A 22,134-nucleotide genomic window follows, 5' to 3' on the forward strand; every position below is an offset into this window, starting at 1 on the left:
TGTAAACTTTTATTAATAGAGATTGAATAAGAAACTCATTAAATATTTGAAGTATATTATTACATATTACATGAAAAGAAAATGATAAATGCCACAAGTTCTATTTTCAAACTTGTGTTACACTGTAAAATTGGAATTTCAAGCTTGAACGCCAAATTTGTATGTTACAATATGGTAATATAAATGATGAGGTCTCAAAATACTATTCGGGAAGTTTTCCTGTAAAATCAATGATCTATTGTAGCATCTATTATAGCATAAGAAGCATTTAAACAGTAAATACTCACATGGTTTACCGCATCTGGGTAGTTCTGTGTTTCCAAACAAAATGCTCCATGCTTGAAGTATTGTTTTCCCTGTTTGCCTACAATTGGATCAGCACCAACTGCAGGAAAAAAGTTTGCAGTATACAGTTGAACACCTGGTTGATTAGTTAAAACTTCGAGAGTTCTTCCACTGTTTGGGTGAATAACTTTAGCTACAAATTTTTCCTGATCTGGATGTAAGCATCCTGGTAAACAAAAATTGTAATCAAATCCTCCTCCTGGAACTTTGTTAATAACATCACCCAGAATAGTTGGTTTTCTTAAATCCATTATGCTGTTGTCTACTGGAAGAATTTCTCCAGTAGGGATACTCTCTGCATCCGTTACTGTCCATCTATCAGCACTCATAGTTATTTGGTGTTTATAAATTTCTGCAGCATTAGTTCCCTAAAACATAAATAATTCGTAATTAGTTTTAACTAGTTTATTTTATTATTTTTTATTATATAACAGTATATGATATTTTGTTACTCAAAGATGCAAGAATAAAAAAAACTAGAGGTTTATATTATGAAATTTTACATTTTTCATATGTATTTGATTAAATAGCATGACTTTCTGGGGTAAAGAGATAACTTGTAACTGTTAATCTAATGAACATCTAAGATAAATGAATCAACATCTTAAAGATGCATGATCAGGGATGAGAGTGTTGGATCCAAGTGAATTGAAGCGCATATTTTTTGAGAAAAAACAACCAATAACTTCAAAAAGGGGCATATCGTTCAAATATATTTTTTTTATCGATAAATTTCAGCTGGCACCCAATCAAATTGGTCGCGGAGAGAAAGAAAGCACATTCGGTCAATGGACACTTGTTGCTCGAGAGCGCAAGTCCATTGAATCCCCTATAATCTGGCAACTAGCTGACGTCACTGATGGTGAGCGCGGCGCGGCAACAAGTAAGCAGCACATACCATAGTAGCACAGTGCGCATACAGACTATCGAAGGCAGCCGCCACACTCGTAGCAAAGAAGAGAGGACGCTCCTCGCTTGTCTTCGTTGTTCGTCTACACGTGCTAAAGTGCGGAAGTTGCTCATTCCGTGTGCACGGGGCTGGCTGTGCGTGCGTGAGAGCCTCTCAATCAGTAACGGGCAGCAGCCAACATATAGAAAGTCTTCTGGATGCGAGAGCGAAAAAATTATTATTGCCGCTATATCGACGCTGCGAGGTACAAGTCCTTAAGTAATCAGTACCCACATCGGTGAGTTTACTATTTCACGCATTTCAGTATACGTATAGCGTTCAAATCTCCACATCATTCATTGTCGATAGATACAACTTGTTGCTTTTCCACTTGAACGAGTATTGGTTACTGCACTGTTGAAGGCTGTTCTTGCTTGCTTTTATCAAAGTTTAACGACTGAAATTTCATTTCGTTAAATTAACGACGCTCGAGAAAATACAGATAGGCTCATTTACTGACTGTCAATGATTCGAAGTAGTTCGCGAATCATAAAAGTCGGCGCCTTTGAGTACTTACGCGCGCATGCGCCTTGACCTCTTGAATAAATTTTAACCCCTCGATTATCTGTCATTCAAATAAATATTTTTATATCTACTCATGACGATGCTCCGCGGGTCCGCATATTGGTTTCAAATGATTAGATAAGTCAAGTCGTAGAAAAAGAAAACGCATGGAGGGGAAAGATAGTCACAGTATCTGGTATTCCATATGCAACAACGTTATACATTGAGATACATTAAAATTAAAACGTGGTTCAATTGAATTTATCTAAACTCTTGGAAAAATAATAGGTTCTTTATATGTTTGGATTGTAAAGTGCCCGAAAATTTGTAGAGCAAAATTTATTCATTCATCAGTCATTACAGATAAGAACGTAAATAAAATAAAGATTTTTCAAAATTATTCATGTTTTATCTCATCTTCTGAGTTTTTCATTTTCTCTAAGTAACAGATATTTTACGTGAAAGGTCTCAAATAGATTACTTTAGAAAGTTCTCGAATTTATTTTTATGCGAGAAGTGGTTCCGTCTTCGCGTGGACTTTTCGCATAATTATTCACTCGTGGCTAGTATTAATTTCCGCTTTTATGATTGCAACATAAGTTACCAACTGTTTTTTGCTACAATGTTAATTTCACGAAGCCAATTACTTTTTCAGAAAGATAATTATTGCCCACAATAATTGTAGTTAGAATAAATGTCGTTGAAAATCTCATTTATATAGTGAACATGCTTCTAAATAATTATATTTTTCAACAGGTATTCAACTCGTAAAACCATTTGAAAAAAAAAACGGAAAGCAGCAGAATGACAATCTCAATTGTAAAAATGTATATTTTCATAATCTCACTAATCTTTGGCTGCGTGAACAGTTGGAATATTGGTTCTGGCGTCACGTACGACATAACAACGAGTCTATTAATGGGAGAAATGCCACAGTTCATCAACACTAGTATCGGCGACGTTGGCTTTCAAATCACAGGAAAATTAAAGGTTTTACCAATTTGGAAAGATCCCGCCGATCCAAGTACTATTCTCCTTTCAATTAAGTCCGAATCACTAAAATTGTGGATCAAATCCAGAAAAGCTCCACGGCCCGAAGGTTTCATCAAGCACGATTCACGAATAGAAGAAATTACCGAGGATGCTATCGTCATTTTGTGGAAAGACGGCGAAATTAAAAAGATTTTTGCTGTCTACGCGGAAACTTTATCATCGTTGAATCTTAAACGCGGTTTTGCAAGCATATTCCAGTACAAGAATCGCCCCGACGTCGTTCAGGAGACTGATGCGAGTGGTGTATGTACAGTATCCTACAACACTCTATCTTCAAGATCTGTTGAGAAAATAAAAAAAAACTGTGATAGACATAAAATTCATAATCCTAATCCAATTCTTGGAGTTAATCTTAAGAGTGTCTATAGAAGCACATACGATTTTACCGAGTCTTCTATACCTAAACTCGTCATGGAAGACGAGAAACATGTGATGAGTTTGACGGCCAAACAAGAAGCTCGAACATCTGTAACCACACACAGGATTTTACAATTAGTTCCTGGCTCGATCTCAGGTAGCTCAATAACAGCTCCTACATTTGCCGAAGCTTTAAGAAAGCTCGATTCACGGTACATGGAAGTATCTTTCAAAGCGGAAACTGAACGAATGGCTTGCCCCGAATCAGGATGTCCTACATTAAATTCAGTATTGGACAGCAGTCGGAGTGCACTCGACACGTCCGTTTTGGGCACGATAAAGTCTGCGCATGCTTTTTTGAAACTAGTACCTTTAATTCGAAATACCTCTGCTGAAACACTCACGAAAATATTGAAAAGTCCACGCAACCATAATATTTTGCCACAACTGTACGATTTGTATGGTTCAGCATCGAGTCCTGCAGCTCATCAAGCTGCCATGAAAGCTCTCAGACAGGACAACATCGGCGATAATACAGAACGATATTTATGGGCTGTTTCAATGTCACCCTATCAAGATTCGGATATCATAAAGGATATTTTAACACGCTCCGAAGAAACGCCACAGAATGACAAAGTGTCGGAGACTTTAGCACTCAGCGCAGCTGCAATGGCTAAACGATATGGTTCTCTTAGTGTCATAGAAAAAGTAAAGAATAGTTTGGAAATCGGCCTGGAGACATGTACAAGCGAAGAGTGCAAAATGAAATTCCTTCGTGCCTTGGGTAATTTAGGATCTAAAACTGTTATTCCTACTTTATTGAAGTATGCGACAGGTCAAGGCAGAGTGATGGGCATCATTGCCTGGAAAGCTATGGGAAATATGAAGGCTGAATATGTTACGGATGAAATTAAATCTTTAGCTATGAAAACTTTCCTCGAGCTTGGGAAACAAAGAGTTGACAGTAGTATCAGAGCTTTAGCTTTGAATGTCATTGTGAAAAACAATCCAACCGTGGAGGATCTACGGGTATTATTGTTATATCTAACGAATCCAGATTCGATGTATGAGATAAAAAAATACTTAGTCCAAAGATTCGAACAGCTCTCTAACGACGACATGGCATTTCGACGAAAGTTTAAAATCGCTATTCAGAAAGAATCATCAAAAGTTAATAACTATCACGCATTCGCTCAACGTGGACTGAGCACTGCATTTACTAGAACCTTTCTTAACTCAGTCAGTAGCAACGGCTCTATAGTTACAATCCAAGAAATTAAAGGCGGCCTTTTAAAACGTGGAATTGTTGATGTTGTACTCGAAAGTAATTCTTATAAATATACGCTTTTTTCCCTTGGTCTCTTTGCAGGCGGACTTGATAGTTTTATGTCTTCGAGTGACCAAGAGGAAAACGAAATACCGCCAGAGAACGAAGTAGCAACTGCGGGCATGGAAATCTCATTTCTAGATGTAGATATTCGACCGTTTATTTTCTTCTCTGGCCAAGGAGAATTAATGGGTCACGTTTGGTCTGGTACCGCATCGGAAAAAACACCAGCTTTTCAGACAACTGTTAACCTGCATCGTCACCGAGAACTGATTGCATTGGCATCGGGGTTTGTTGTTGAAGTAGATGTTGAAGGAGCAATGAGTGTCGACTTATCAGGAAAAATTAGTCTAAGTCTTTGGTCAAGAAATGCGCAGTCAGTTGTTGAAATGGGAGCTGGAATTGCCATTCAAGGTGGTAATAAGATTATAACCGATTTTGTGCACAGTAGAGCTGAATTTACTTTAACTTTAGAGCCTAAACTTGAATTGGCAACTGACGTTGATTTTTCTGGTCCTATATCGTTATGTATGAGATCGTCTCAACCTGATGTGTTTGTCAAGCATAATATTTACAAGGTAGAAAGGATACCTGGTAGTCGACATCGATTGCGCAAAACACGTAGGATTTCAATAATTTCACCAGCGAAATCTTACCTACTAAACAAAAAGAATAACGAGATGTGCTCGAAAGTTTTCAATTAGTTTACTATTGATTAATGAAATAAGATTTTTGACTAGACACTTAATTACTAATGTCGATAAGGATGATTAGGTGCATTTGTTAACTTACACGGGGATACACAGTTTAATTTCTATTGATACTTGCTTTTTAATTTAAATAATTTTCAGTAATATTCACAATTTTTGCTAAAATTGGAAGAGCATTTAACTTTTTATTTTAAAAAGCAAAGGTTTTAACTAGTTGAACAGACAATGTGTGTTAACCAATAGCCTTTATTGTAATAATTATTTAATTATATCAAAATAATTAGAAATTATCGGTATGATTTGATTTTCAAGTAATTTTTAATAATAAATGATGTATATAATAAAAGATAAAAATAATAGAACAGTTATTTTCTGAGATGACTAGACAATAATTTTATATTAATGTTAATAATGTTGACCCAGACAAACCACTAAATTAACACCTTGTTTAATATTTATATTTTCAAGGAACCCTAATAGCGTATTTTTATATAATAACTTTTGTAAATGATATACTTCTAATAGAAAATGTTTGATCTTTAATATATGAATTTTAAAGTAAACAAACATTTTTGATATCGTATCTATTGATTATTGGTATTTGAAAAGTTAATTTGTACAACCTTTGCCTTGTCGAATTTAATATAACGAAAATATTGTAACAATCGATCAAATACTAAACCGAATTCAATTGAACAAATGAAGTTCCTCAATTGATTGTCAGATAGAATTTTATTCCATTTCATAAATTGTAATCATAATAAATAATCCTAATGATAGCAGAATGATCAATTATGAAATCATATAGAATGAAACATATTTTTATTTGAAAATGTGATATTATACAACAATATCACGTATTACAAAGAATCTCTCAAAAAATATTCAATGAAAAATATGTTTCTTCGTGATTTTCACTTGTTAATCTTATATATAGTAATTCGGTTATTTGTCATTCGATTCATTTCATATTAAAATTCATTTATTAACAGCTTCTTATAAAGAAAAAGAGACGTGTTTATTAAAATTCCTAATTTGACCATTATTAATACGTGCATTAATTTATCGTTCTCAATCGAAGAAATAGTTTTTACTAGATAATATAGATAATAGTTTAGCAAAAAGAATTTGGTGTTCCGATAATTAGCACATAATTTCGCTTAGGTATTTTTTTTCAATTAAATTATATAAATCCTGTAAAAAACATTTAAACCATTTTCTCCCACTTGATATATAATATATTTTTCTAAAACAGCGCGCAGTAGATTCAATTATATTATAATAGTATTGCGATATATATTGTTTGATTGATATTATGTAATATAATAATAATAAAATTATGCTTATGCGGTTATTACTGAAATTTAGAAAATACCCGAAAACTTGTAAATAATATATTTTTTAAAGGCACACACATAGAATAGATTTAATAAATATTTCTAAATTGGTTTTGTGTCTTCAATAACTCGTTTCTTGGTTTGTTCGCCTGAATATTCTTTAATTCCATCCCCAGTTGATATACCAAGAATTAAAGGATATTCCGAGTATAACAATATAATTTAATAGATAAAATTTAATAATTCATATAATTTAATAGAAAAAAAATACTTAAACGAAATTGTATGTTAATTATCGTTCTACCAAATTCTGTAAAAACTATTTCTTCGATTCATGCGTAATTCATGAATGTATTAATAATGGTCAAATTAGGAATTTTAATAAACATGTCTCTTTTCCTTTACAAGAAGCTGTTATTAATTAACGAATTTTACTATGGAATGAACCGAATTACGAGCTGAGGGTAATCGAAACATTGAAAATGATGTGTGGAGGTGAAACTTTTAATGCAAAAGTTAAATTTATGCCCAATGTAATTTTACGAAGTACTCCGATAATTGTATTTATGAATCCACCAGTTATATTTCCTAAAGATAGCGCATTTGATACTTGATGTACAGTAATACCATTTTTCCATGCATTTTTTCTACGGTCATAGATATTTTATTTACTTTCATAATTAATTCATTGAGACTCTTATTATTATCTTGTGTCGTATAATACCAATCCGCACCAATCGCTACCGATATGATTAAGATAATTGAAAAATGATTTATTCAGATCAACGAGAAATTATGTCAAATATTAATTTTTTGTTGAAATATTTGTAAGAGTTTTATTTTATTGAATCTTTTTAATTAATTTACCAATGAATTATTAAGTCTATTTATCAATAAAATAAACGGCTCTTTCGTTACTATACTATCGTACCAAAACTTGTATTAAACATACTTTCTTCGTTTAATTAAGTATTCTAAAATTTTCTATTGTACATTTCATTTTGAGATCTATTAAAATATTTGTTAAAAATGAAAAATGAAATATGTATATTACTTATTTGTCATGATTCCAATTTATGTATCCTAATATTTATATTTACAACAATTTATACTTACTATCGATAAATAAAAATGCGTAACTTTGAATATGAGATAAAAATGTAAAAGTTTAGCGATCTTAGCATGCACTAACTGATTTCATAAAATATCACTTACATGTCCTGCCAAATTGAAGTAGCTGTGGTTAGTCAAGTTTATGGGAGTAGCTTTAGTCGATGTCGATTTCATCTCAATAATTAGTTTCCCATCATCGGTTAATTGGAAAGACGCAGAAGCCAATACATCGCCGGGAAAACCTTCGTCTCCGTCCTTGCTAAGCAATGTCATGATCACAGTATCGTTCTCAATTGAAGTCTCCCAAATCTTGGAGTTCCAGCCTTTCAAGCCTCCATGAAGACTATTGTTTCCAATGTTTCGTGAAACTTGATATTGAGTGCCGTCTATTTTGAATTGGCCTTTTCCAATTCTGTTTGCAACTCTTCCGACAGTAGCTCCAAAGTACGGATTAACTTTTGATAGATATCCTTCGAAAATAAATACATGCATAGATATGATCATATATTAAGGATTATATAATCTACGAGATATATTTACCTTCGATATTATCAAAACCACAAACCACATCATCAATTTTACCAGCTTTGTCAGGAGTCCGTATAGCAGTTATTGTAGCACCATAAGAAATAATATCAACTTCTTGGGTTTTCGAATTTCTCAGAGTGAATATTTTTACTTCTTTTCCATCGACTTGTCCCCATGATTGTACTGATATTTGACTTGCTCTAGTTGGATCCATGATAATGCTATAAAAGAATAATAATTTTAATTATCAAAATATGTTCCTTTTAATGTTTTAATACTACATGACTAGGGTCATAAGATTGTATAGTCAATAATAATTATATAATTTAAAAAATTAGCTATTTTAAAATTTCATAATCATCAAGGACGATTTCAAAGCTCACTGTTGCAGTTTTTATTTTATTTTATTGTTTCTATTATATAGTATTTCAGTTGATATTTTTGCAATCACAATCATTTGAAATAAGAAGGAAATTTTCAAGAACATAAATAACATATGTAATAATATTTAGTTTTCTCAAATATTTCCTTGAAAGTTTTTTTCTATAGTATATTGCTTTTGATACGTGCATTCGCTCACATGCATAAACATATAATTTTTTATTAAAATTATTCAGCGATAAGTCGATTTTTCCTCATGAAATTCCTATAATTTATAGTCGGATACGACACCTTTATAATTGCAGTATCTCTTGAGTCGCGCATAATTGTTGTATATCTTCGAAGTAGTTGAAAGACCGAATATTGACAATTATCAAGATTGAATATAATTACAATTTTTCATTTGACAATATTACCTGCAGAATATTAATTTGATCTATAAATATAATCCAACAAAATATGTTTTTTTATTGAAAGAAAGTATGTGAGTGCGATGAATAGTACTGGAGCGTTACAATAAAGTACTGAAAGTATAGACACGAAGTAAGAAAGATACGACCGACCTTTGATAATTTAATGAGTTCCAGCGTTTTATCTCTCCTTGTCTTTCATTGTGTATTTCTAATCTCGTATCGTATCATATGTTATATATATTCACGTCTAATTACATGATTACAGATATTTAACACCCATCTAAGTTTTCATTTAAACTGGGCGTTCCATTAATTCTAGTCAAAATTTGAGGCCGGACATGATATGTAGACGTTTAAACGTCAGATTTCACAAATATATTGAAATATCATTTGGCACAGATTAAACTAGACAAAAAATGATTTATACTCAAGGAAAAACTACTAGGAAAGGTTTATAACTAATATAGTATTCGTAACATATTCAGTTGTTATGATAAGCTGATAGTATTTGTGACAATTAGCATAACACCTACGTAAAATAATAAACATTTAAAATAACATTCAAATTTAGGATATTAATTAATTATTAATTATAAACAAGTCGCTACATGTTAATATACAATAATATAAAGTAATATTTGAATATTTCATATGTGATCAAATAGTCTAAAACCATACACTTTATGTAATGGATCATGCACAATTTTTCCAAACGAAATTTTAAATGGTACAAAAGTATAAAATATTTTATTTATAGTCCTTCGTTGTTTAAAAATAAATTTCGTTTGCATTTTACAACTCTACAAAATACGCGCGTAATTATCTTTCAGATGCTAATCAAACACATGTTGCAGTTCTTCCAGAAACTGTAATACTTTTACGTAAGACGCATATTACCTAAGTATTGCTTATATCTGTAATAAGTCATTGGAATTCCAATTCCAATGTTCTTTTCATTTCAAGTCTACGTTGATAGCAATCAGTAACACCTGGCAATGTATTAAGCTAATAGTTTGCCACTCGGGTTTATACTAATCTTATGAAAGTTATCATTGTTTAAGAAAATAATTCTGATACTTTCTTCAAAATACCCTACCTTAAAAGAATTATGTGTAGCCGATCATCCAGCATTGTGATTGGTTCATGCAAAAAAGGTGCCAAAATTTGAATGTTGATATTTTGATTTCTTGATACTTTGATACTTGACAAATTAAGATATATTTAAATTTCTATATTTAAAAGTGATACTAAATAATTAAATTAAACTAATTTATTCGTGATTATTTTGGTTGACACGAGCATTTAAATTTCATTTAGTTAAGATTTTAATTTTAAAATTATTTTTAAATATATAATTTCATTTTAAAGTTGTAAGATAATATTCCATTTTTCATCATTTATATATCACTAAATTAAAGTAAAATAAGATTTCAAATAATGTGTATGTATTACGAAGGGAATAACTCGTACATTGATTCACTACCTAACTTCAAAACAATAATTTATCGTAATATAGCTGCCCATACTATGACATACATTTTGAACATCAAGGTTGCACCAGTGACCTGTGGCTACAAATTCATTAAAATTTTTCGCTATAAAGCTTGGCATCGAATAAATATCATTAATAATTAGGCCACTAGAAATCAATGGATTATTTTCGTTTTATTCGTGCATCTATTTGTTGAAAAAGTTATCCAAACTTTATTTAAACGCTTTTATTTATACAGATGAAAATTAGACAATTTTTTTGAATAGTAGTAACGTTTTTTTAATTTGTGCAGTGAAGTACTGTGCAGAGTTAGCCAAGGCAATTTTTGAGTAATTTTATCAAAATAATATATGTACCGATATACAGGATATACGCAAGAATTAAGAAATTAAAAGAAATTTCTAAAAAAATCAAATAGTCAGATACATGCAAAAAAGGGGAGAAAAAATTGTGCACGTATTGTATAATGTAGATATAGGCACCTGAGAAGCACACTTTGATTGAGTTAGAAAATATTAATGGATTGGAGATTACAATGTAATTAAATATTTATTTGTTAATTAATTAAAATAGACGGATGACAGTAGATTGTTTCTACGGATTGTATATTTGAAATATTTAATTTACCTATCTAAGTTTTGATTTGCCTCAAACGTTGAACTAAATAATAAAAGAAATAAAAAATTAGCGCTCTTGACGAAACTAGTAGAATAAAAGCCGTAAAGTATCTTGGTTTAATAAAACAGTTTTTATTTCGGTTGAAACTACTACCTAGTATTTTTGAAATATCTTACAATTTTAGAGCGTTTAAGACATTCAATTTTCTTACCATGTGTATAGAAGGGTCGAAATTACAGCTAAGTTTTGGATCAACATTTTGAACGCGTTAGTTATTTAAAAAACACTTTGACGTGTCTCTGGCGCACACTGCTCGCCGTCTGGAGTTCCAGTTTTCGCGAATGTCGATTGAAGCAGAAAACTTGAATTAGTCTACTTATACATATATGTTACTGCTTTTAAATTGTACGTCATTTACGAGAAGTGAAAACTATTCGAATAAGCAGCTCGCAGACACCGAGGCTCGGTTGTTTCAACATTCTTTACGAGACATAACTTTATTCTGATGCGAAGGACCTTCACTCGGTACAGTAATTATGTTTTCCTCGGTATAGAATGCAAAATAATATAGCATACTTAAGCAGTTTTCTTTGTTGCACAAAATAATGGAAAGTATACGCAATGAATCTTCTGTTGAAAAGAAAATTTTATTTCAGCCGTATTTATTTTAATAACTGGTATTGTTAAACTATTTTCAATTTCATAATAATATAGTAGTAAACTAAAACTATAAGATTGGTAAGATATAAACGTATCCGGGAATTCTACGTTTATCAGCTAGTTTTTCAAAATTGTTTGTTATTGAGCCATAGATTATATAAAGAACATTCAAAAAATAATTTAAAAAAATTAATAAATAAAATGAAAATATTCTTTTTTAGCAAATATAGAATTGAATTAAAATCTAGCCACTCACAAACTTTAAATAAATGACATTACGGATCTAGGGAGAAAAACTAATAATAAATCTATAGCTCATGTAAATTGATACCAATGGTGAAACTGACATTATGTTGACTAACACGAACTATAGATTTGCAATTTTTATCATGCATGTAACATTTCTGGAGCCACGATTTCCAGAAACTGAAAACTTCCACCAATTGGCACAAAAAAATACATTATTGCAATACACATAAAAAAAAGAAGAAATACAAATACTATCATTTTTAATTATCATGCTCATTGTTATGTTATTGTTACTCCTAGAACTGCGTTCATTTGAATGATGCAGAGGTAAATTATAGATATTTATACACATTATTCTTAGTTTCCTATAATAACAAGTATATAAATATAGAGCTACTAAAAATGCTACAAATACCAATTTTATTTGTTAAAATGTGATATTATAGATGGCTAGGTCTTAAAATACTATTTAGGAAGTTTTTTTGCAAAAAAATTATAATTAAGTCAAAATCGTATTTTTAATTTGAAAGAATAAAACAAATAAATGATAACAAGTGTTCATATGATTAATAACGTCTAAGTAGATAATAAATTAAAAAAAACATAATGTCAAAGGTCATTATGTCTAAAGGTCAACCTTTAATTAAAGTCAAATTCATACACTGGTCTACATCTTTTTCAACATTTTTTTGATAGATTTTCAGCCTGTTCAAGAAATTTGTTTTTTATTTGGTTCAAAAAAATATGTTGGTTTAAAAAAAAACAATTTAAATATTCTAATTAAATTGTTACATCAACAAAATCTTTTATATAAACTAATTTTCAATGAGCTAAAAAATTAAGCAATCGGTCGATTAAAATTAATTGAACAAACTAAAATTCTCCATCTCTTAATCAGTGTTTAAATTTGATTTTAATAAAGGGTTCATACTCAACATTGTGTTCTTTAATTTATTATCTTATTATATATTTAAATGCTCAGTTATATTCATAATGATTTTAATTGTTAATTAAATTTTAACCAATTGATATTTTGGCCTGAAAATTGATAGGACTATTATCCTTTATGTATAAAATAAGCCCATCAAGTTACAAAAAATCGGTTACTTGAACGTTAAAGTGTACGTCGTAGCCGAGAATAGATCGTTTATCAAATATTGGTTAAAAGTAATATTTTAGTAAACTCTTTTATGCTTGCTTAATTTTTTGGTTAAAATTGATATATCTTCATCTGTTATTAATATATAAACATCATTATATCAAATAAAAAATGTCGTGATTATAATTCTATAAACAAATGCATTAAAAAAAATGTATTTACCCTTTTCAATAACACCATCGATTACCACCTAAATAAATATTGAGTTTGGTAATTCATATTATTTTACGATCATATTTAACAATCTTACACCATGAAAAAAAAAATTTGCAATATTGATATGTTACTAGAATGATAAAAGAAAAATCCATCGCCGGTGGATTTTTCCATGTTTCGTTTCCTACTTTATTACGTTAACTCATATATTCACTTCATATTTGATCAGGAAACAATAAACATATGTACGGAATTGTGAGTCCAATAAATAAAAGAGATTTTCTCAGCTTTATCACTTGGAATTCAATCGTCAAATACAGTAGATGAATATTTTAAACGAGCATCGATAAAACGAACTTAATCTTTGCGAACATCACTTTAATTCTTTTTAATTTATGGTCATTAAAAAATTATAAACATGTTCCATTGTATATTAAATAAGTATTTTTTAATTATTATAAAATAAATTAACATAGACAATAGCGCAAAATTGTTACATTAGCTTCAATTAAAAAAATATATATTTTAAATAAATAAATATATTCATGTATTTCATGAAATTATCTAAATAAGAAAAGTTTAAAACAAATCATCCATTGAAGTTATTTTGAAGAAAATACGTTTAATAATATATTAAAGCAGAATACTTCTGAAAGGTTTCATTGAATCACGTTTAATTAAAGTCAATAATAAAATTTTCCACTCAAATTTTATACATCCGAAGTAGTAGTGTAAGATAAAAATGTGCCATATAGGCTAATCAAGAGAGATAAACGGAGTTGCAAATAAATGAATGAAACCTATCTAGAGGTCTTCAGGCAATGTAAATAGATATTCCATATAAAATTTATTTCGAGTTTTTGCTTCATCCTTTTGAGGGCTCGAAGTTGACAAATTCGAGTTTTTTTACTCTGTAAGCCACTGTATGCATTTTAAATGAAAAAGTTTAAGATAATAATTCGAGAGAATAGAAAAAGCTACAATTTCAAGCATTGCAAGATTATTTTCATTCATTAGTTATTATAAAAAGTATTAATAATCCTCAATATAGCCATTTTTATGATATGGAATATTTATTACAAAAGTACTTTTTTTTCTTTGATTATTATTTAAAGAAAGTTTTTACGATTCTAAAAAAATTGATGTCTTATACTATGGAACAACAATGAAAAATAAATGACCTTGATATCGTCTTGTTAAATAAAATTATATCTTTTTCAAGAATGCCTCAAAGTCAAGAAGTTATTGAATCTTAATTTTTTTCCGATTGAATTGCCATTACTAATATTTTTTCAATAAATGCAATGTCTTTGGGCAATTACCATTCAATACAATGATATTTAACTATTATATGTGTGTGTGTGTGTGTGTGTGTGTACAAAAAAGATATTAGTTAGTGTACTTGTACTTTTCCATATATTGTAACGAAATATGTTTAAACATTTTTACAACTACTTAATACGTTTATAAAACTATTTAATATATGTAAATGCGTCTATGATTTCCAACAATGACTTATTCACGTTCGTTCGAAAACCAAATGATGCTGAATATTATTGAACAAAACTTAACAATTAGACTTAACATAAATTCAATATACGTAGGTTATTTTCTATTAACAATCAGAATAGAAGGAAGACGTCAAAAAGTTATAAATAAACACAATATGCAGTTGGGAATCAAAACAGTAAACATCACGTTGGTAAATCAAAATGAAAACAAGAAACAAGTTCAGCTGGCTGAAATTATAATCAGAAGAAATATTTTCTGGCATATGTGAAATCTTTTACATGATAACAAGCTTAGTAATACGTGCCACAATTCTCACGTGCACATGAATAGTCTGGATTCCAATAGGGTTACAAAGGCTTTTCTAATTTAGATGAGGACACCAAGATTATTTTTAAAACGCAATATTTTTATAGCTGAAAACCACCAAACTTCACTTTACTTACTACGCTTTACTAAAATCACTTTACTTAGAAAAGTGGATTGTTTATATACACTGTAAAAATTAAATTATCTAAATAATATGAGTAGTTTTAATTATTATTATTTTTACTTTCACAATGATGAATGTTTTCATGTATGCACAGAATGAAGATTATTTAATGTTTTTATTATTAGAAAGAATAAAAAGAGCAATTATAAAAAGCAGATACTTATGTCATAATTTTTTTTAGTTCTCCATTTTTTCAAAATAGTCGAACAAAATTCAGTCGAGCTTGATTGCTGTGGCATCAAGATACCACAGGGTCAATACCTAAAATATTCGTCATATATATATGTTATTGAATTAGATATTGGAGAAAAATCTTCAATTGGATTCACTTTAGCGTGGTGATAAAACCATAAAATTAAACTTTGCAGATGTCATTTCAAAAATACCATACTATGCATGTTCAGGAAAGAGATTCTCATCTCAATCGACGCATGGTAAAAATTTATTTTCCTGCACTTGTATTGTAATGTACTATTACAATTTGTACTGTTATTTATAATACCAGATAGAAATTCTTGCGTATGTGATATATCCGAACACGGAGGTATTTTCTAATTATTGAATCTAACCATATCGAGTATATTTAATAATTTTTAGTTAAGAGAAAAAAAAGAAAAAGTCTAATTAAAAGACTTATTTAATTATTTTGAGTTAATTTAATTACAATTTATTGTAATAATTCAAGAAAGAGCAAATCTATATATATTTTGATCAAATTTCTTGAATGTAAATACATCACAATGAAATTATTGTGTAGCTGAACTAGAAAACAAAGACTCTACGTACATACTTCAAAGGATTAAAATCAACTGTACAGAGCAGAGGCAAATTTGTAAAATAATTGAAAGCTACTTGGACACAATAGAGACGAATGAACGGCATAATTATACCCATTTAATTGTCATTCTTACATATGAAAATGGTATATTTTCGTAAAATCTAATATAAGTTACAGATTATTTTGTACTAACTCGAAATCACTTTTAACTATCTCGCAAAATCATTGAAGTTTGGACTTGCTCGAGGTTTGACTAGACACATCGAAGGAAGGCCAACAAAGGGAACAAAAGGCTAATATCTTGCAATTAGTGGCGTCTACTTGAGTGCTAAGCCGACTTGTTACCAGACAGTTAGGCGCCTTCTCACAATAATATATGTTACGTTTTCCTGTATATAATTGTTGGCTTGAGGATTGGTTAAATAGATGGAAAGGCCAAATGGAGACAAAAGACCTATTATAATTATCTCGTAGTGCCGTCCACCTAAGCATAAGGTGGGATCGTTACGTCTTTTTACAATCGATGCCACTGGTTCCTTTGTATCGGTCACATTAATTTTACAACTATTTTTTACATAAAAAATCTTGAGAAACATGCAAAGGCAAGAATTAAGATTAATTTTTTGAAGTTATTTACAATTATTTAAGAAGAAATTAATAAATTTAAAAAATAAAAAATTATTGTTTATTGTTGCAAACATCTTCAAAGCTTAAAGTTTTACGTGTATTCAAAAAAAGTCGACTTGTATATTATGATTTAAATATATGAAAATTTTTTATCGTTATTTTTTCGAAATTAATAACTTTTGATATAATCAATATTTCAGTATGAAAATATAGGAAAATTGAAATAGCTACGAATCTTATACATGTACGTGAAATTTTTGATAAATATACCGGATTTCACGAAGCACGGTACTATCCCACCGTACCCCCACCTTACCTCCACAATTCGAGGCAGTAGACCCAGGACCCAACTCTGGCCAAGGAGATACCAGAAAGGCAAGAGACATTGTATGGTATAGGTATAGTCTCTTGCCTGTCTGAGGAGTAACTCCCCACCATTTTTCTCTCCCTCTTTTTCTTTCTCACGCGACTGGGAAAATACGTTGGGGAACTGAGTCAACTAAGAGAGAATAGAGTGGAGGGGCTGTAAAAGGCAGTCACGGTTACCACTCTACCTCTCGCATATTCTCAATGCATATTTGACCTTTCTTTATTCATTCGCATTTTTACTTTGTGGTTATCGTCGTTAACTATTATAACCTAAACCAAGGTTTCTGTCCGAAAAATTCATCGAAGCCGCATACCTTCGTTTCGTATTATAGAAAAACACAGCGTTAACACAATTTTTCCCCTCTCACTTTATTGAGTCGACTCCCCACCTTTCAATTTTACTGGGTATCTCTCTCACTCGGTCGTCGTCGGCAACATTAAGCCACAGTCGTAGACTGACGAAAATTTAGTCCTACAAGCACCAGTGTCACGAGTTGCACATTATTTTTTGAGACCGTCTCTTGCATTACCCCTTTCTCTATCTTATTTTTTGGTGATTGCATCTGCGTACGAACATTGTTCAGCATTTAGCACCTGTATCACCGATTGTTTCGTACTTGGATACAGAGTTCTTTTTCTTTTGAATAACTGATTGAGAAGCCAGTCGACAATTGAGAACAGTGCAACTATTTATTTGTTACTATTAACTTCGCATATATATTCTTTCTCTCTTATACACACACACACACACATACACACCGAGCTACATTCCACGCATCAAAATGGGTGTCAACTTCAAGGTACGTACCGTTATTTTTTCTTTTTTACTTTCTCTTTATAAAATCATTCGAAATTCTTTTTTAAACAAAGCGTCAGTTCACGAAATCTTACACGTATAAATGTTCGACATTAGCACACAAGAGAAAGAGAGAAGCGACGCCTCGTTAAAATGGCGCTGCATCGACATGATGTAAGTGCCTTACCGATAACGCCATAATTTATCATAAAACCTGAGGGTATACGGTTTTGCCGTGCTATTTTTCCTTCTCTTATATACATCAGTCCACGCTACGATTATTCATGATTAAGTTTATGTATCACTGAGATTTTCCGTTAGTTGATACATTTTATTAGAATCTGTAATGGCGTGACTAATTAATATCAAACATAAACGCTTGCTTATAAAAACCACAATTCACTCGATCGTTTTCTTAATTCAATTGGAAAACTGGAAATAGTACAAATTCTATTTTCTGCGTTGATCATTTATTTTTAGCTATTCTTGTACGTGCGAAACTACAAAAAACAGCTGTTTAAAGCGATTTGAATCACCAATTTTCATGCACAGAATTACTTTTAAATTGAATGGTAACATTGAAGCGAGTACATCGTTTCTGAGTGCATGGTCAAAATGTTACCTCGTGGCACTAATGGAAAAGTACCAGGGTCAGAGAACCAGCTAACATCAGCTGACAAACTAATCTCCAATGGCGCCCAGTTCGCATCTGTAGCCTTTTCGAAAACCTAATAACCTAAATTAAATTTGCCACGGACGGTGTTGCTTATTTTCCAAAGAAAAATCTATATCTTCATTTTTCGAGACTCTTTTTCAAGAGATTTTTCAAATAAAACTTCGAATACTAAGTCTAGAATTTTCGAGAAGCAACTTAGCAGTATGGCTGAAAATAACCCAAGCTAAGGCTCTTTAATGGGAACTGATGCCATGAGAACTTTTGGTTTCTTCATCTCTGAGATTGTAGTGCTATAAATAGCTAATGATAGAGTTTCGAAATTTTGTGTGTAGTTTTTTTTTTGATAATTAGATTGAAATACACCATTGTTCAATAAAATTTATCTTTTCACTAAATACCTATAAATAATTAACATTTTATCAATAATCTATTTGTGTAAATAAATACACTTTAATTTAAATATTTATTAAATGACTTTATATTTCATGTTTAGGTATATCGAAAAATTATGAAATTTATTGATACAAGCAAAGTTATTCCTGTTCAACATAATAAAATTAAAATAAATGTCATGATAAACTAACGCTTCTCCATTCGTATAAACTTGCCGGTTTTCGGAGAAGAAAGTTGATAATGTTTTGAAGCAAAAACGAGATGTAATTTTGAATAACTGAAAAACTACGGTGAATACTAAATTGTCAATTTTTATTAGAATTGTTATTTTTTACGATTGTAATTTCGAGCGGTTAGAAAGAAATTTTTTATTTATCAATAACAGAAAAATAGAAGTAGTATAAAAGTATTACAATTTTCGCAGACAAAAATAATTGTTGACAAATTGAGATATGAAATATCACTTTGGTACGTGTAAAATTTAACAAGCTGGTCGAGCAATGTATCTAATTTACGTTATCAGCAAGTTTGTAAAGAAACATTTTAAAACTACTGATGAGTCAGCGTCCAACGTACACGCCTTAGTGAAAATGCTTACTTCGTATAATAAAATTTAACCGAGTTAGCATCAACGTAGTTGCCATGGAATTGATGTCAATCAGAAAATTCAATCTGCGAGTAATTGGATTTATTGAGCGTAGGCTTGGTTTCTTCAAGACATACTTATTGTGTTTTAACATGAAAGATGATCTGCTAGCGTCTCGTGCAGTACAAAAGCAATCTGTCATTGTTCCATGTGGAAGAGTCTTATTTCGATAGCTTTTATTCTTTAAATAACTCTGAGTGAAATAAACTCTTGAAGTTAAATCAAACAAAAATTTATTAATATGCGATGATAATTAGGAACAAACGTTATCATAATTAAAGTAATGTATATAAAGGAAGAGTGCGAAAATGGTAACGATAATCATTGATAAATCATTTTTGCAACTTGCTGTCGCAATGAAAGATTTATTTTTGTCGTGAAAAATTATTTAAGCTTGCACACGTCAACTGGAACTGAAATATTCGTTTCTTTTCTTTTTTTTTGCTGACATGCAATTCAGAAATTTTTCAAAGAATCTCGTGTGCGGTCGAAACTCTCTTATGATTGCAATAATAACAAGCCAGCCTGTATCATATTAAATGCGTCTAGAACCTGTTTCTCTCAAAATTAATCGTGCGCGGAAGTATTCGATCTCTCGCGAGCTCTATGTATTGCCGTCACGTGCGGTAATAGAAAAGCAATGATGCACGTGCCAGGTGGCACAATAAATATCGGCGCTCACCTTGAAAGCGCATTCGGGAATTCCTGCTCGATGTTTTGTCGGATTTGCTTAGATACGAGCAATTTTCGCTCGAAGTAGAATTCTCGCTTCGCTCTGTTTGCCTGTGACAAACAGGAGTGCACGAACTGTATGCACCGCCACGTTGCGCAACACTATTTTTAGCCACGACTGCGAAGAGACGTAGCGAAAAGGTTCGATGTTTGAGCCAGTGTTCGAGTGCACGCGCCGAGATTTGCAGCGATCACCGACAATTGTTCGCAATAATAACGAAGCTGCGGGAAATTTTTTGCCGGCTATTTGCTCTTTTATTATTTCCTTCTCGGCTGTACGTACGTGAGTTGCAGACAATAAAGAAAACAGTCTTCCCGATGAGGTTCACGGCTGTTATCCGACGAATCGTGATGAATCGCTCGGAGCTCGACGGTGACAGACAATTATCCGACGTAATTAGCCTAATAACTATAAAAATTGATTTATTCTTTGTAGTTGTAAAGACTTTTTTGTTCTTTGGTAAAACTGGCTGAAACGGAAATGTGTGCGTTCCACTTGGTATAGATAACGAGTTCTTCTTGAGAAATGCCAACGCTAAAGCAAAAATTCCGGTATCTCACATGCGCAGCATTTTTTTGGGCTGATTCTGTTATCGCCTAGCACAAGTGGGAAATAACACCGAATCATGAAGCTGTTGACGTTGACACGGCAATAAGTATTTTTGATGTTATAATTGATAAGTTAAATATGCGGAAACGGTGACTAAATGTTCTTGTTGATTTATTTCTTCTAATCGCTGTTAAAGTATAGTTTAATGAAAAGAATTATATTGTTATCTGTCATTTGATTCTCGAGCAAACGGAAATTGCTTTAAGAATAGTATTGTATTGTCAGTTCATCTTATAAAAGTCATTGTGATAGGATCAGTATCACGGGAAGCAATCAAACTCAAAATAATTGCGATGCCCAGATTTATCGCTAAATTACTATCAAAATCATTGACAGTGGACAAGAAAACAATTGTTTTAGAAGACACAAATATTTGATGTCACTCACGAAACTACTACAAAATTCTAATCATTCTTGTTTACATAACACAAACTAAATATTACTACGATGTCTGTGTATCTTGATTCTATTCTCACTGTTCGATTTTTGACGTACGAGATTAAAGCGAGAAACTCTGTCTATACGTTCAACTCCAAATCTATCGATATCAACAACATTTATCAAAAAAACGAAATCGCCTGAAAATAATCAAGATGAATACTCCGGAAACTAAATCAAATATAAATTTGTAAAGCCATCGTTATTGTTATTGTTTTGTTACTTTTACTTCAGGAACCATGTTCATTTTAAACGCTGCAGAGATACACACTAGGTATTTGTAGACATTAGCCTTGATTCTCTATAGTCATGAGAGGCATGCAACCAGACTGCCCTAGCACTTTTATACAGCTGTGGAGTGAAAATTTCGAATTGATCGATTTAATAAGAATAATTTAAGAAAAATCTGGAAATCTGTCACTATTGTGCCACGTTCTCGTGACAAGCTTTTTATTTTTATTTATTTATTTTTTAAAGCGTGCGTCATATCTTATTACGAGTCCAATTATATTTACGTCTTCGTAAAAGTCGTTCTTTCATCTCGTTGAAATTTTTACAACAGCACGTCATATTGTTTTGCGCTTGCACGTCACTCGTCGCCTAAAATTTAATTGTTTCCCGACAAGTTGAAGCTACACAGCAGACGTGCTATCGATTATCATAAAAATACGAAAATTGCATCATTTATTTAAAGTACATCATCATTTAAAGTACAC

At 31.2% G+C, this 22,134-nt stretch overlaps 3 protein-coding genes across 9 annotated transcripts in view; 2 read left to right on the plus strand and 1 right to left on the minus strand.

Moving 5' to 3' along the window:
• LOC131668681 (galactose mutarotase-like) lies at positions 1 to 20,681 on the minus strand. Of its 4 annotated transcripts, none has more exons than XM_058943047.1 (5): positions 20,654 to 20,681; positions 8,236 to 8,444; positions 7,798 to 8,165; positions 288 to 713; positions 1 to 219 (listed from the first exon to the last, which is right to left on the minus strand). In XM_058943047.1, the coding sequence occupies exons 2-5, from the start codon at positions 8,435 to 8,437 to the stop codon at positions 139 to 141; spliced, it is 1,077 nt and encodes a 358-aa protein (XP_058799030.1). In that variant the 5' UTR covers positions 8,438 to 8,444; positions 20,654 to 20,681; the 3' UTR covers positions 1 to 138. The 4 variants fall into 4 exon arrangements, with proteins under 4 accessions (XP_058799030.1, XP_058799029.1, XP_058799027.1 ...); XM_058943046.1 differs by lacking the exon at positions 20,654 to 20,681 and adding an exon at positions 20,321 to 20,470; XM_058943044.1 differs by lacking the exon at positions 20,654 to 20,681 and adding an exon at positions 11,339 to 11,464.
• On the plus strand, positions 1,249 to 7,582 carry LOC131668678 (microsomal triacylglycerol transfer protein). The gene is made up of 2 exons (XM_058943037.1): positions 1,249 to 1,532; positions 2,555 to 7,582. Exon 2 carries the CDS (start codon positions 2,603 to 2,605, stop codon positions 5,237 to 5,239), a length of 2,637 nt encoding a protein of 878 aa, XP_058799020.1. The 5' UTR covers positions 1,249 to 1,532; positions 2,555 to 2,602; the 3' UTR covers positions 5,240 to 7,582.
• Positions 17,575 to 22,134, plus strand: part of LOC131668680 (choline/ethanolamine kinase) — a 12,846-nt gene continuing 8,286 nt past the window's right edge. For 3 of the 4 annotated variants that reach the window (XR_009302308.1, XR_009302309.1, XM_058943040.1), the window contains exon 1: positions 20,632 to 20,763. Coding sequence is in view for 2 of the 4 variants with exons in the window: in XM_058943040.1 (XP_058799023.1) it covers positions 20,689 to 20,763 (75 nt within the window). In the remaining 2 variants the exon portion in view is untranslated. Of the gene's footprint in view, positions 17,928 to 20,631; positions 20,764 to 22,134 lie in introns of those variants that run through there. The other variant, XM_058943042.1, reaches the window with a different exon arrangement.

Source organism: Phymastichus coffea, unplaced genomic scaffold, assembly GCF_024137745.1.
Source record: "Phymastichus coffea isolate CEN01 unplaced genomic scaffold, Cenicafe_Pcof_1.1 PCOF00082, whole genome shotgun sequence".
NCBI lineage: Eukaryota > Metazoa > Arthropoda > Insecta > Hymenoptera > Eulophidae > Phymastichus > Phymastichus coffea.

Excerpts from the sequence above, each read along its gene's own strand:
- LOC131668681 (XM_058943044.1), bottom strand. The coding sequence starts at position 11,385 with ATGTTGATCCAAAACTTAGCTGTAATTTCGACCCTTCTATACACATG. Across the intron at positions 8,445-11,338 it reads TCGACCCTTCTATACACATG|CATTATCATGGATCCAACTA; the intron begins GTAAGAAAATTG and ends ATTCTTTTATAG. Across the intron at positions 8,166-8,235 it reads TGGTTTTGATAATATCGAAG|GATATCTATCAAAAGTTAAT; the intron begins GTAAATATATCT and ends TTATTTTCGAAG.
- LOC131668678 (XM_058943037.1), top strand. The coding sequence starts at position 2,603 with ATGACAATCTCAATTGTAAAAATGTATATTTTCATAATCTCACTAATC.